Source organism: Lepidochelys kempii, chromosome 7, assembly GCF_965140285.1.
Source record: "Lepidochelys kempii isolate rLepKem1 chromosome 7, rLepKem1.hap1, whole genome shotgun sequence".
NCBI lineage: Eukaryota > Metazoa > Chordata > Testudines > Cheloniidae > Lepidochelys > Lepidochelys kempii.
The window spans coordinates 56,018,906-56,032,282 of NC_136386.1; the positions used below are offsets into that span (position 1 = coordinate 56,018,906).

Genomic DNA, 13,377 nt, shown 5'->3' on the forward strand with positions numbered 1-13,377 from the left:
ATGGAGGCGCCAGAGAGACACGTCTTCTCCTGGGGAAGAGGGAGCTAGCTGGTTTGGCCTAGACTCCACGTGCCAGAGCAGGGCTCTGTAGAGTCCTGGCCAGAGCTGGATCTGCCCATCCCCAAGGAGGAGGGTCCATTGGGGAGTCTCCAGAGACAGAGTGGAAAGGATCGTGCGAAAGCTGTAAGGGCACAGGCCCAGCACAAGCCCCCACACAATACTGGAGCCCTCCACAGCTGGTGCTGTCCTCAAGCCCCTCACCCCCGTTCCCTGAGGACTCACGTGTCTCCGTTCTCATCCTGGGAGGCGGCCAGGTGCCGCTGCACGGCCAGCAGCATGCGTGGGTCAGCAGTGACCGAATAGTCCAGCAGGGCATGGGCGCTGCGCTGAGCCAGAGCCAGCATCCTCATGCTGCAGAGCTGGGCTGGAAAGCAAAGCCGGTAGTCGGCCCCTGGACAGACAGCTCAGGGACCAGCAAGAGCCACCCACCTAACTGGAATTGCCAGTCCTCCATTCTGCCAACAGCCTGTGAACACCTCTTCCCCCCCACCGCCTCCCCCGCAGCACACACAGAGTGCCTTAGACCCCTCTTTCAACCTATCCCAAGGATCAGCTCTTCCCTCGCCATCTCCCCACCCACCATACCGTGGTGATGCAGCTCCTGCCGGTGGCTGTCCTCTGGAGGGCAGGGCTGCTTCCCAGTCTCCGCAGGCAGGTGCTTGCCATTCCCCTCCTCTTCCTCTTCCATCTTGGTGGCCCTGGTCATCTGCACCCCACCTTGGTAGCCGCCCACAGGGTGGGGGCCAGATGAGTAGATGTTGTTGTAAGTCAGCCCCGAGGAGTATGGATAGTTTAGATTTCCACCTGTAGACCAAGAAGGAAAGACCTGTGACAAAGGCAGGATCTGGGGGAATGCCAGCCCCCCCATACTGCTGCTGTTGGCTCTGAGGCAGCTCAGGAGGGTTGGGGTCTCCCAGGCCAGCCTGGGATGAGTAATTTGCCCTGCCATAACTCCCCACAGCAGGGAACAGCTCAACTCACCTCCACCAGAGCCAAAGCCACTGCTTCCCCCGCCGGCCCCTCCCATGTGTGAGCCCCCACCAAAGTGCTGGGGGAACTGAGGCAGCACCTTCTTCCGCTTCCTCTCCACCTCCTCCTTATCTGCAGGCAAGACACATGGGGGAGGATCAGAGCCAGGAACAAGCCCGACCTGTGCTAGGACAGCACTTCCCTGGCAGCTGCAAGCTCCTCCCCGGGGCTCAGTGCAAGCAGACAGTGGCTCCAAGCCCAGCCAAGTCAACCTGGAGAGCCGCCCCCCCAAACCGAGCACCACTCACCTTCCACCACTGGGTAGTAGGTGAACTGCTTGGAGTCGCTCACGTCCCCCCCACGCTTCCGCTTCAGCTGCAGGAAGACAGTGACGGGGCGTTCGATCTTGGGCTTGTGGTAGGGCGGCGTGCGGAAGACGATGGCGTACTGCAGGCAACCCAGGAGAGGGAGTTATGCACCAGTGCCATCTCCACAGCCCCACCCTCCCCACGGCAACCTCAGCAGTACAGCCTGGCCACCCCCAGGATCCCACCACCCTGGCAATCATGCATCTCCAGCCCAGCAGGCAGAACGAAGCGCCAGCCACCGCAAAACCCTCATGCCACTCAGGTGGCACAAGGCCCTTCCCCAACTCTCCACGCAGACAGCAGCCCTGCCCCCATCCTGCCCACTGCACCTGCTTGTGAACATCCGTAGGGGAGAAGTCCCCGAAGGCCTGCCAGCCGTTCTCATCATCCTCGTAGAACCGCACCTCGATGTCATCTGCGGGGGTGGGGGGGAAGGGGGGAAGTTACCATGGGGGCTCCGGCAGCGCCCAGCCAGCCTGACTCCTCCCACACAGTTCAAGGACCCTGCTTCCTCCTCCTCTCCCACAGCTGCCTTAGAACCAGAGCAGCTCAGTATTCCCAGCCACTATCCTTATCCTCCTCTGTCTCCCCAGGTGCAAGGCACCACATGGCCCTGACCCCAACCACCAGCCCCAGAGTAGCCTGGTCTAGGAGGCAAGCTTCGGCAAGGATGAACGAAAATGGCTCCAAGTAACTGCAGGCCTTGGAGACAGCGTGCTCACAGGGGAACGGGGCAGAGGTAGGCCCGTCGTGGGGTTATGTTAAATAACTATATGGTTCAGATGGGCTCTCACCTCACAACCCAATCCATCTCAGGCTGCACCCCCTACTCCCTGGCAGGCCGGGCCAGAAACACATGCATCTTCCCCCACTGCCTCTGCCTCCGGGTTCTCTCAGCTCACCCACCCCGCCACCAACCTGGTCATCAACCCAAGACTCAGCCTGCTGTCCAGCCAGTCTGGCTCCACAAAAGGCTCAGCCAGACGGGAAAGAGGGAGTTCCTCAGAGCATCCTACCAAAACACGGGGTGCTGAGAGAGCCCGAGACCACACACAATAACTCGCTCCCAACCCCCAGAAGGAGCAGCACATAAGCACGCCCAGGTGGGTTTGGGGGGGGGGGGGGGGGGGCAGAATGACAGCAAAGAACCCAACTGGCTGCTGGAAGGCTCCTTACCTTTCTGAACTTTATCGCACAGCAAGTAGACCTCGTCCCCTCCCCGCACCGAGCCAGCCGTCTTATCCATCCGTGAGATCTTCAGGTTGGAAGCCCCAGGTGACTCTGTGGAGAGGAAAGCGTTTAGAGCTCAGCAAACGCACTGCCCAGTCCTAGGGATGCACGGCAGTAATGCAGTGGGGAGGGGTGGGAACGGGGAGAGAGTGTCAGGGAAATCTCCAGAGAGTCAAATATGAGTCATGGCAAAGTTCCTGATCTGTGACTCATCCACCATCCTCCCTTCCCCCCAGCATGCCACACAGGGAGCAGCTCCTTGCTCCCATCAGGGGTGCTGGGGAGAACAAGCACTCACTTGCCACAATTGAGCCCACCCACTGGCAACACAGCCCAAGGGAAACACCCCTTAGCTCAAATTAATGGGTTCAAGGGAAATGCCCCACCAAGCTGCCAAATGAGGATTCCCAACAAGGACACACCCACTCAATGGGCAAGTTCAGGGTCCAGCAAGGACGTGCCCTGAGGAGGTCCCCAGCCTGAGTATAGCTCCCTGCTTATCCTGGTAAGGCTAGGGAGGGGGCACCAGCCACATTTCCTGCTGGCCACTTCCTGCACTGTGAGAGGGGAGCTGGGTTGAGCAGAGCCCACGATCAGTTCTGGGCCATTGGAGTTCCAGGTACACACACAGCATCTTTCCCTCCAGGAGGCGCTGGGCATGTTAAATCCGCTGCGTCTTGGAGCAGCGGCAGGTGCCATTGGGTCTGGCCAGTGCCAGCACTTACTGCTGTCGTGAATCGGGTCTGAGATGACAGGGTTGAGGGGCAGCGTGAAGTTCCCATTGCTGTCACGGAGGTAGGCAGTGAAACGGAGGCGCACGATGCTCAGGTCCATCACCTTCTTCAGCTCCTTTGCCTCCACCTCAATCTCACGCAGCTCAGACTCTGCATGAGAGAGGGAGCAGAAATCTGGGTTACAGACCGCCTGGCAACAGGAAAGGACTCTGGCTCAGAGCCCCCAGAGCCCTCCCTCCCCCACACCAGTACACAGCCTACACCAATGCATCCCTCCTGCAGGCTGTATCAGCCCACCCCCGAGTCTGTGCAGCTCCCCTGCAGACTGTGCAAGGGGTCAGGCCCACTCCAGATCCCCAGAGTCACTAGATCCTCTACAACCCATTTCTTGGTCCCCCGACCTTGATTCCCTGGCCCTTCCCTCCTTGCAACATATGCCAGACCCATGTCCCCTGCAGCCTTCCTCTCCTCTCCCCTCCCCCCGCTGCAATTCCCTGCAGCCTGTCCTGCAGCTCTCAGTCCTACTGGGCACCCTTCCTTGCTGCCTGTGCCCAGAGCACCTGGCTCCACCATGGAAGAGCCCTCACCGGTCAGTGCCTGATTTCTATTGCGTATCTTCTGCTGCTTCAGCTTGTCCTTCATGATCTCCATCATGTTCTTCTTGGTCACGTGGAGCACCCCAAGGTTGTTGAATCTGAGAGAGAGGAGCCCAAGGGACAATCAGAGAGTGAACACAGGAGAGTGGGGAGGAGCAGCCTGCCCACCAGCTATAGCACGAGGGAGGAGAGGTGGATGCTAGCCATTGAAACAAAGCTAAAGAAGACAAAGGGAGGTAAAGCACTGGGTAGCCAGTGGGTTCAGGGTAAGATGGGAGATTTGGGAGCAAGGAGGTGGCTATTTAAGGGAGCCTCGAGGCAGAAGACATCCAAAGCAGTTGGGAAAGGGTCAGTCTGACACCAGTGTACAGACAGTGGCATTCTAGGGAAAGGCCAGACAGTCAGTAGCTTTACCTGGTGTGGAGATTAGACATGCAGGTCTGCGAGTGAAGTCATACTCCTGGCAAGTATGAGGACACAGCACTGATTTGGGAGGGATGCAGATCGAGTCAGACAAAGGCATCTGAATCTAACCCACACTAGCCTGCCGCAGGTCTAACAGTCCATGTCCAGTCCACTAACGTGCTTTGATCTCGTCCTGATTCAAAGAGGAGCAGATCAAAGCACTCTAAGAAACCGTTAACATGTGTCAACAGGGCGCAGGCTAGGGCGGGTAGACTGTAGACAAGCCATGAACTGGATTTTTAATGAAAGCTACTAGGGCTAGAGAGCAAGAAGCTTAATATCCAGGAGAACCACACATATAGCCCCTGCCTCGGCCCAGCCGGGAGGAAAGACAGCTGCAGCCAGCTATGAGCTCTACCTGCCTCGGCAGTGGCACAAGGTTTGCCAGGTAGTTTCATGCGACGGATTAGCGGATAAGCCCTTTCCACGTGGGCTAGGCATTTGTGAAGGTGGATAAGGCACTGCCTAGAAAGCAGAGGGCTGGGGCTCAAGGGCTGCCTAGTGCAAAGCATGAGAAGCGAAGTCCATGGAATATGCTACTGTCGCTGCTAGCCATCAGGACACCTGCAAAGGATGGCAAGCTAAGAGCCAGAGGAGATCCCATGGGGAGGGAGCGGTGCTGAGGACAGCTGTTCTTTCTGCTCAGCACAACAGCTTAACAGAGACAATCAGAGTAACACTGACACCACCCGGTCCCCACTCAGTCGCAGACAGGCTTCTGGCCAGGTGCTCGAGCAAGCCTTCCCTAGCCTTAGGCACCAGTACGTACTGTGCTGTCATGTCCTTAGGTCCCACGGTCACGATGCAATTGCCAGCCTCGTTGCACTGCTTCCCCACCAGGCTGTGGGCATGCACTCGTGGAGGGTCGCTGTGGGTCACCAAGTCCACCTCGATCCGTGCCACGCCTCCGTAGTTGCAGATCTGATGGGAGAAGGGGGATGAGAGAAGGTCAGAGCGTTTCTCCCCGGCAGGCGTGGTGCACAGGCCTGCAACCTCCATCCCCCTCCCCATGGCATTCTATCGCTGGGGTCACCGCCCCGCTTTGTTGCAGCACTGCCTCTGCTGACAGCTCCCCCGGGGTCACACTCCCCCTCAACCTCTTGCAAGCCCCTCGGGGAAGGAACAAGTCCTGTTCTCAGCACCACGAACATACAGGGCTTTCTTAATATCTCCACAGAGACTCACACGCCTCCTCAAAGCCCCAGAGCAGTCACCTCTGCACATGCAGACAAGATGCTGTGGGTAACCCCAGGTACCCACGGCCACGCAGAGCAGCACCATCTCCTACTCGCATGACACTCACCTTGACAGTGGGGTAAGTCTTGCGTCCCTTCTCACTGGATGCTCCGGGCAACCCACCATGTGAGGGGCCTTCACAGCCGTACCGGAACCGGAACCCGCGCTGCAGAACCAGAACACCAGGTCACTGCACTGCAGAGCCGCGCAGCCAAATAGCCCCAACACGCTGGGCAATCAGGGGAAAAATCCGCATTTCATGCTACAGACAGTCGAGTTACCAACCTAATACACACATTACTGATCACTGGGGGGGATGGCATGAGAGCACTGGCCAGGGAAACTCACAGCTACTCCTACCCCAGGTTCTTCTAGCAGGAGGTACTGTGGGGAATAAGTGAGGAGATGCTGCCTGTGGGGAGCTCACAGCTACCCAGTGAGAGATGGTCCACAGAGTCCTCACCTGTTTGGGCTGCTCGATGATGATGAGATACGGACCTTCGGCTGGAAAAGAGAAAGGAAAGACACCAAGTGAAGAATGCGTCTGCATGTGGGTGCCAATGGTTTAAAACCCAACAGTGGCTGAGGGGGAAGCAGGGTCAATGCTGGAGGTGAAGTCAGTTCACCCGTGCCCTGTGGCAGAGCCAGGGAGGGGTCCCACAGCAGCTGTGGGGTAACATTGTTTCTGGAAGCAGCATTAATGGGGGGTAAGAGCCGTGCTGAGGAGGAAAGGAGACAGACCAGGCCTCCCCACTCACAAGAGCCCTAAGATCACATAGGGAGGGATGGGGACCCCCAGGAACTGACTGCAGGCCAACCCCATGCGTGAGACTGCAGCCAGGCACGTACAGCAGGCTCCCCACAGTTGAGTGGGGAATTCCTGCCGCTCCAAGCAGAATTCACTCCCTGCCACTCTGACCCAGGATCCTGGTCAGCTTGAGAAACAATGTGACGTGAGCCAGCTCCTCGGGAATTCCCCTCTCCCTGTGCTCCTTGCGCTCTGTGTCTGTGGGTGAGGCGCCTGGAATGAGGCAGCTCCCTCACACTCTCACACACACACACACCGCCACCCTGAGCGAGCGCTGGGCCAGGACCTTACCCGTCTCCATCAGCGGTTCCTTCTGCTCCATCATGTGGGAGCTGAACTGGAAGTCGTCATAGTCGATCCCATCCAGGCACTTTATGGAGAAGGAGAGGGGGAGAGTGAGATCCTGCTGGCACCTGGGATGCAGGGAGGAGGGTGCGCTCCCACACGGCAGACCAAGAGGGGGGACCCCCTCCCTTGAGCACGGCACTGAAGTGCCACCCCCAGCCCAGATGCAGCCCATTTGGGGGCCACACCCCAACACCCACCCCAGAGCCAGCCCAAGCGAGCCCCTCCCCCAAACCAGAGCCAGCCCAAGCGAGCTCCCCGCCCCCGGCCAAGCCCCAGCCCCCCCCCCAGAGCGGGCCCAGGCGAGACCGTCTCCCGAGCCCCCTCCCCCAACCCAGAGCGGGCCCGAGCGGGACCCCCCGGGCCGAGAGGCGGCGGGGACTCACCGCGTTGTAGGGCTCGTCCATGGCGGAGCCGGGCTGCACTGCGGGACCGGGACCTGGGCCGGGCCTGCGAGAGAGGCGAGCGCTGAGCGGGGCGGGGCGGGGCGGGCCGGGGGGGCAGGAAAGTTGGGGCCGCGCCGCCCGGAAAGTCCCTAGAAACCCAGCCCGGGGCTGGAAATGACGGGCCCGCGCGTCACCGGCCCGGCCCGCCCCCGCCCCCGCCCCGCGGGGCCACTCCCCCGGCCCGAGCCCGGTAACTCCCCGTATCCCGGCCCGACTCCCGCTAACGCCCCCCGCCCCGCGGGGCCGCTCCCCGGTACCCGGCTGCCCCAAGCAGACCCTCAGCACCCCCTGGACTCCCCACTGCCCAGTCGCTGGGGCCACTACCCCGGGCACTCCCGGCCCCCCAGCCAGGCCCCTTCGTCCTGTTCCCCCTAAGTCCCCCTGCCCCCCAAGCAGACCCCTGGACTCCCCCCGCTGCCTGTCCCTAGCTCTGGCACTTCCCAGCACCCCACAAACTCCTGCCGCTCCCAGCCACCTCCCCCAACCCAGATCCTGCCCTCCTCCTCCCCCCCCCCCGCACCCTGCCACCTCCCCCAACCCAGATCCTGCCCGCCTCCCCTCTTCCCCCCCCGGCACCCTGCCACCTCCCCCAACCCAGATCCTGCCCTCCTCCTCCCCCCCCCCCCGCACCCTGCCACCTCCCCCAACCCAGATCCTGCCCGCCTCCCCTCTTCCCCCCCCGGCACCCTGCCACCTCCCCCAACCCAGATCCTGCCTCCCGCCCCCCGGCACCCTGCCAACTCCCCCAACCCAGATCCTGCCTCCCGCCCCCTGGCACCCTGCCAACTCTCCACTGCCTGCCCTGAGAGGCAACTCTCCAGTACCTCCCGAACTCCCCACAGCCACCCCACTAACTTCCCCCACTCCTCAGCCAGAAAGGCTCCCTCCACACCCCCTATACACACATGCACCCAGACTCCCCCCAGCCTTTCTACACACACCGCCCAACTCCTCCTCCATCATACACACTAACCCCTGCACACACAGACTCCTCTGACCCCGACACACACACTGCCCTAAAACTTCCCCCCCACACACAAAAATGCACCATTCCCTGACTCCCTCCCACTCCCTGCCCTATTCACAACATGCTGCAACTCATCCCTCCAGTTACCCTCACCCCATATACACACCGAACGCCACCCCACTGTTTACACTAATCACACACTGACTCCCCTCCACACACAGTCTGAGCCCCTGCATGTGTACACACCCCCCTACCTTAGTCGTGTACTAGTCCGGAACATCGACTCCTCTGCACACATCCCAAAGTCTGTGAACACCTACACACACACACAGTCTGAGCCCCTCCACACATACACACACACCCCTTAGTCAGGTGCCAGTCTGAAACACTGACTCCCCTGCATACACTCCACAGTCTCTAAGCCCCTCCACACACACACACCCCTTAGTCAGGTGCCAGTCCAAAGGAGTAGCCAGCTTGCCACAATGCTGCCAGGCTGGCTGTGTGACCCCAGGGGGCGGTGCTGGGGAGAGCTATGCAAACCATTTCCTATCCTTCTGAAACACAGAGGGAGTTTTCACCTCGAGCGGCAAGAGATTCACAATCAGTCAGTCAGTCACTCCAAGGGCTCTGCAGAGACACAGAGATGGGGTTGGCCCTGACCTAGGCTGGAAACTCCAGCAACCTGCCTGCTTTCCCCACTGCCAACTCTCGCTTCTGCTCTGAGTAGCTATCCCAGCACCAGGCTCTGCCGGAGAGCCCAGCAAAGATTCCATGGCCCTTTCTATCGCGTCATGGGTTTGCCCCTGCCCCCTCCACCTAAGTCCCCTCTTCTCTCCTGCTGGTGTGCAGCGTGCTACGTTCCAGCTGGAGGGCCCCTCCACCCCAGAGGTGGCTGCATTTCAGAGGTGGCGAGATTGTCAAGTGTTTTGGGATCCTTGGCGATGAAAGGCAACAGGGATAACACCTTCTTATGCCCAGCTCCACAGGTCCCTTCCCCATGAATTGCCCCTCCAAAGACACAGAAGCCTTCACAAGGTAACACAACACAAGACTGCTAAGAACACATCTCAGACCAGCCCTATGTACATGCAACTGACCTTGAGCTCAGGGGGCAGGGTGCAGCTCAAATCCTCCCCCTCCTCCCTGAGACCTGCTGTCAATAGCTTCATATGGATAGAACACCCTCTGTGCTCAGAGCTAACTGGCACTGCTCCCCCCTCCCCAAAAAGCGGCCTTGCTCCAAAGCCACGTGCCCGTGGCCCCATCCTTTGCACCACTGCCACTGTCCCCCCTCACCCCACTCTAAGCACTGAGACAGTCCACCACAGACAGTCCTCTTCCAAGCCAGGTCCTGGTTGTCCTCCCCCGCCCCTTCAGACACGACCCCCTTAACAGCTCCTGCTTCCGGACAGTCGGAGTCGAGACACTCAGAACTGGTCACATCTAAACCAGCCATGGAGGAGGGGGTGTTAATGGCAAGTCAGGGCTGCTGAAGAGTGCAGGGCTGGAAATAGAGGGTCTCGGTCTAAGCCTAGAATAGGTACAGCCGGGGCAGCAGCGGGGCAAACTTCCCCCACACCCTGTGCCAGTGACTCTCCCCTCCGTATGCAGGGTGAGGAAAGAGTTGGTCTCCATAGCGAGCTTGGCCCTTGGCTTCTGCTGCCACTGCCAGCGACGGAGCTCAAGTCCTGCCCACGGGACAAACACCATCAGAGATGTGAATGGCCAGGAAGTGGTACTGCAGATGTGGGCCAGGATCAAAGTGGAGCCCCCAGCACCATCTAGTCCTTTTCCAAATTGGTTTCTCCCCACCATTCAGTGATAGGGGCATGTTTCTGATTCTTCAGCGCTCTCATACCATGAATTTCTGAATCATTGGCTGCTGGCAGGTCCCACTCTGGGGATTTTGGGTGCGTGGGGGAAAGTGAGGGGAAGGAAGGGGATTGCACAGTCAGTGACTCATTTTCTTCAGAAGTCAAAGGGAGGATGAACTTTTCAAGGAGATTTTCCCTCTGCTCAAGGTCTAACCACAGGCTGCCCTGAATGCATGGCCAAAGTGGGGCCCTGTAGCTGCACTTTCACTCCCCAGTCTACAAGCCTTGCCAAACTCTTCCACAGCCCAACCAGCCAGCCTTGTCGCATGGAAGCACTTCAAAGAGATGCTGCTCATGGGGAGGGGACCTCTGTAGAAACCTCTGGGGATGCAGTTAGGAGTCTGAGAAGGATCAGGGCTATTTGGCTGCAGGCAGACTCCAGCATCACAAAGCAAGCCTGGGACTCAGCGGCTGCTCAACAGAAGATTATGGGTGCCACAGAGCACGGGGTAGCATATTATGGCCACCCCCTCACCTTGCTCTGAAATTGGGGGAGACAATCTCCAGCAAGTCAGATCTAGGCCAGCCCATCACAAAAGGCTTGGCTGCCTGATCCATAGGCTGATAGGCTGTCTGCACTGTATGGAAATTAAAGGACCGCTGCAATTTTTCATAAAGGATAGTAGGTGGGTTGCACCAATGTCCTTGGGGAAAATGGATTTCCCCCATCCATTGTTTTATTCTACAGAGATTCTCCTGAGTGCCTTCCAGCAGTGCACTGAGTGACGTACTAACATCTGTCACGCGGTTGTGTGCCATGGAATATTCTTTTGGAATATTTTATCATCTACACACATGTATTGCTCCATATTAGAGAAGGCAGGTCAAAGAAACGCACCTGGCTCTTGGAGCAGAAGGCGGTGGTGGTGGTGGGGGTCTGGGATGGTCCTTAGATCCCGGGGGAGTTCATTCCACAGTCTTGGGCCAGCCTTGGAAAAAGTCTGGCTCCTGCCCAGACAAGCTTTACCCTTATCACAGAGAGTTCCACTGTGCCAGAGGAGCCAGGTTGTCAACCACGATCTTCATCTGGCATTTTATGCTCTTTTAGATACCCTGGGCCCAGGCCATGGTGCTCCTTGAAGATAAGGCCAGAGACCTTAATTTGCTATTCTACAGAAAGCAAGGGTAGGGCTGCGCTACACGCTAGAAATGGTTGGATTTCAGTGATGCAGCCTGTGTAAGCACTTTGGGTTCCTTCAGGATGAAAGAGACTACAAAACCAGAAGACGATACGCAGCCTGGAGCAGCATCCTTTTCCATCTGGTGCCTGATGTGCCATCTCCTGTCCTTGATCCCCTGGTCTCTGCTTCCCAGACATACACTATCTAGTTACTTCCCTTTGTAAGCAATTTTCCTCCCCATCCACCTGCAAAGTGACAATTTACCTCTGGTAAGATACACATTTTGAGGCTGGGGTGAGCTCCTAGGCATGGAGAATACAGAGAGCCAGGAGTCCAGCTACTGAGTTCTGGGTGTGATACAGCTGCCGAGAGCTACAACATCAAACTTGCCAGAAGAATTTCATTTCCCTGGCCTATTTTGCACGGATAGAGCAAGCGCCTGGAGCCCCTTGGGAGAGCTGGCAGGGCAACTGAGAGCCTGACAGCCACATAGCGCCCTCTGCAGGATAGCACAGCAACTGCTGCTCTGACTGTCCAAAACCAAACACACAGCTCCAATTAAGGGCCTGCCAGTGCCAAGTAAAGCTGATTAACTGTTTCACGCTTGCAGCTCCTATGAATATGACCCTGTATTCCAGGTAATATTTTTGCAGCCGCTTCTCAGCATGCTGACTCATACAGTTTATCATCCTCCAGGAGGGAGCGGAATGCATCCCATGCACGAGATGTATACCGTAAGAGCGCCCAGAGGCTACAGGGATGGATGTTTCAGAGACGCAGACACAGGGGATGATGCACAGTCCCAGATCCATTGCTGAAGTACCTGACGTATGCGTAGAACTAGCTATTCCTCTCCTATCTGTGCATCTTACCCCTCCTATGGGGCCTCCACACCATTTATCTTTACTGGATATCTTAACACTGATCTCAGCTCATGTCTTATTTATCAGCATCCTGCTGTATTTTCAACCTATCCTACACAGATTCACCTGGCCAACCCTCTACTCTGTCCTCCAAAGAGTTCATGCAATAACTAACAGCAAGTACAGGAGCAGCAAAGACCCAACAGGATCCCACTTGGACACCAAGAACGACTGCGTTCAATGTTTTTCATGGTAAAGGGAAAGCTACTTATTTTATAGTAACTGGAGTTCTCTCGGATGTATGCTCCCCATGGGTATTCACTGCAGTACTCACTGAGGACGAGGGTGCGAAGACCGCTGTGCCAAACATCCCAGGAATGAAGTTTCCTAACTTAGAATCATAGAATTGTAGGACTGGAAGGGACCTGGAGAGGTCATCTAGTCTAGGAAGGGACCTGGAGAGGTCATCTAGTCTAGTCCCCTGCATAGGGGAACTTCCCGGGTGGCATGAGGTTTCTGGTAGAATACCGGCAGATGGACGGACTGATTCAGGTGGAATTCAGAGAGAACCTTTGTGATGAACTTGGGATATACCCTTAGGGACACTTTATCCATATGGAATACCATATAGGGTCCATCATAGAATTGCAGGACTGGAAGGGACCACAAGAGGTCTTCTAGTCCAGTCCCCTGCATGCAAGGCAGGGCTAAGTATTACAGACCATCCCTGACAGGTGTTTGTCTAACCTGCTCTTAAAAATCTCCAATGACGGAGATTCCACAACTTCCCTAGGCCAATGGTTCTCAAACTTTTTTTTGGTGGACCACTTGAAAATTGCTTAGGGTCTCAGCGGACCACTTAATGATCTTTCCAGATGTTGTTTGTACCGTTAGCTAACTATTGTAAAGCGCTTTGGATAAAAGTGCTATATAAAAAAAACTTAATAATAATGAACTTTTTTTGTTCAACAAATAAAAGCACACAACTCATATTTTCATATCAGTAGTCTTACCTTTCTAATGCGATGGATGTGTCCTCTCTCCCCCACCACAGCAGCCCCCGAGCTGGGGCTGGGAAGGAGTGGATGGTCTCTCCCTCTCTCCCCTGCCGTGGCAGCCCCCGAGCTGGGACTGGGAAGGATGGCCATCTCTCCCCAGCAGCCGCAGCCCTGAAGCTGGGGAAAGTTGCCTCTTTCTCTGGCCACCACAGCCCTGCACGTCCTAAATTCCCCCCATCCCCTCTTCTCACCCCACTGCCCCCTCCCACCTACTCCCTATTCCCACCAAGGCCA

General features: G+C 57.4%; 1 protein-coding gene across 2 annotated transcripts in view; it reads right to left on the bottom strand.

The window, feature by feature from the left end:
* Nucleotides 1-13,377, bottom strand: part of NFKB2 (nuclear factor kappa B subunit 2) — a 31,909-nt gene that overhangs the window by 5,181 nt on the left and 13,351 nt on the right. For both annotated transcript variants that reach the window (XM_073352942.1, XM_073352943.1), the window contains exons 2-14: nt 7,198-7,261; nt 6,758-6,836; nt 6,122-6,162; nt 5,726-5,824; nt 5,192-5,343; nt 3,949-4,055; nt 3,353-3,511; nt 2,574-2,678; nt 1,727-1,812; nt 1,338-1,476; nt 1,042-1,161; nt 646-864; nt 283-424 (exon numbers count right to left, since the gene is read on the bottom strand). In XM_073352942.1, coding sequence (XP_073209043.1) covers nt 283-424; nt 646-864; nt 1,042-1,161; nt 1,338-1,476; nt 1,727-1,812; nt 2,574-2,678; nt 3,353-3,511; nt 3,949-4,055; nt 5,192-5,343; nt 5,726-5,824; nt 6,122-6,162; nt 6,758-6,836; nt 7,198-7,261 — 1,512 coding nt within the window. The remainder of the gene's footprint in view (nt 1-282; nt 425-645; nt 865-1,041; nt 1,162-1,337; nt 1,477-1,726; nt 1,813-2,573; nt 2,679-3,352; nt 3,512-3,948; nt 4,056-5,191; nt 5,344-5,725; nt 5,825-6,121; nt 6,163-6,757; nt 6,837-7,197; nt 7,262-13,377) is intronic.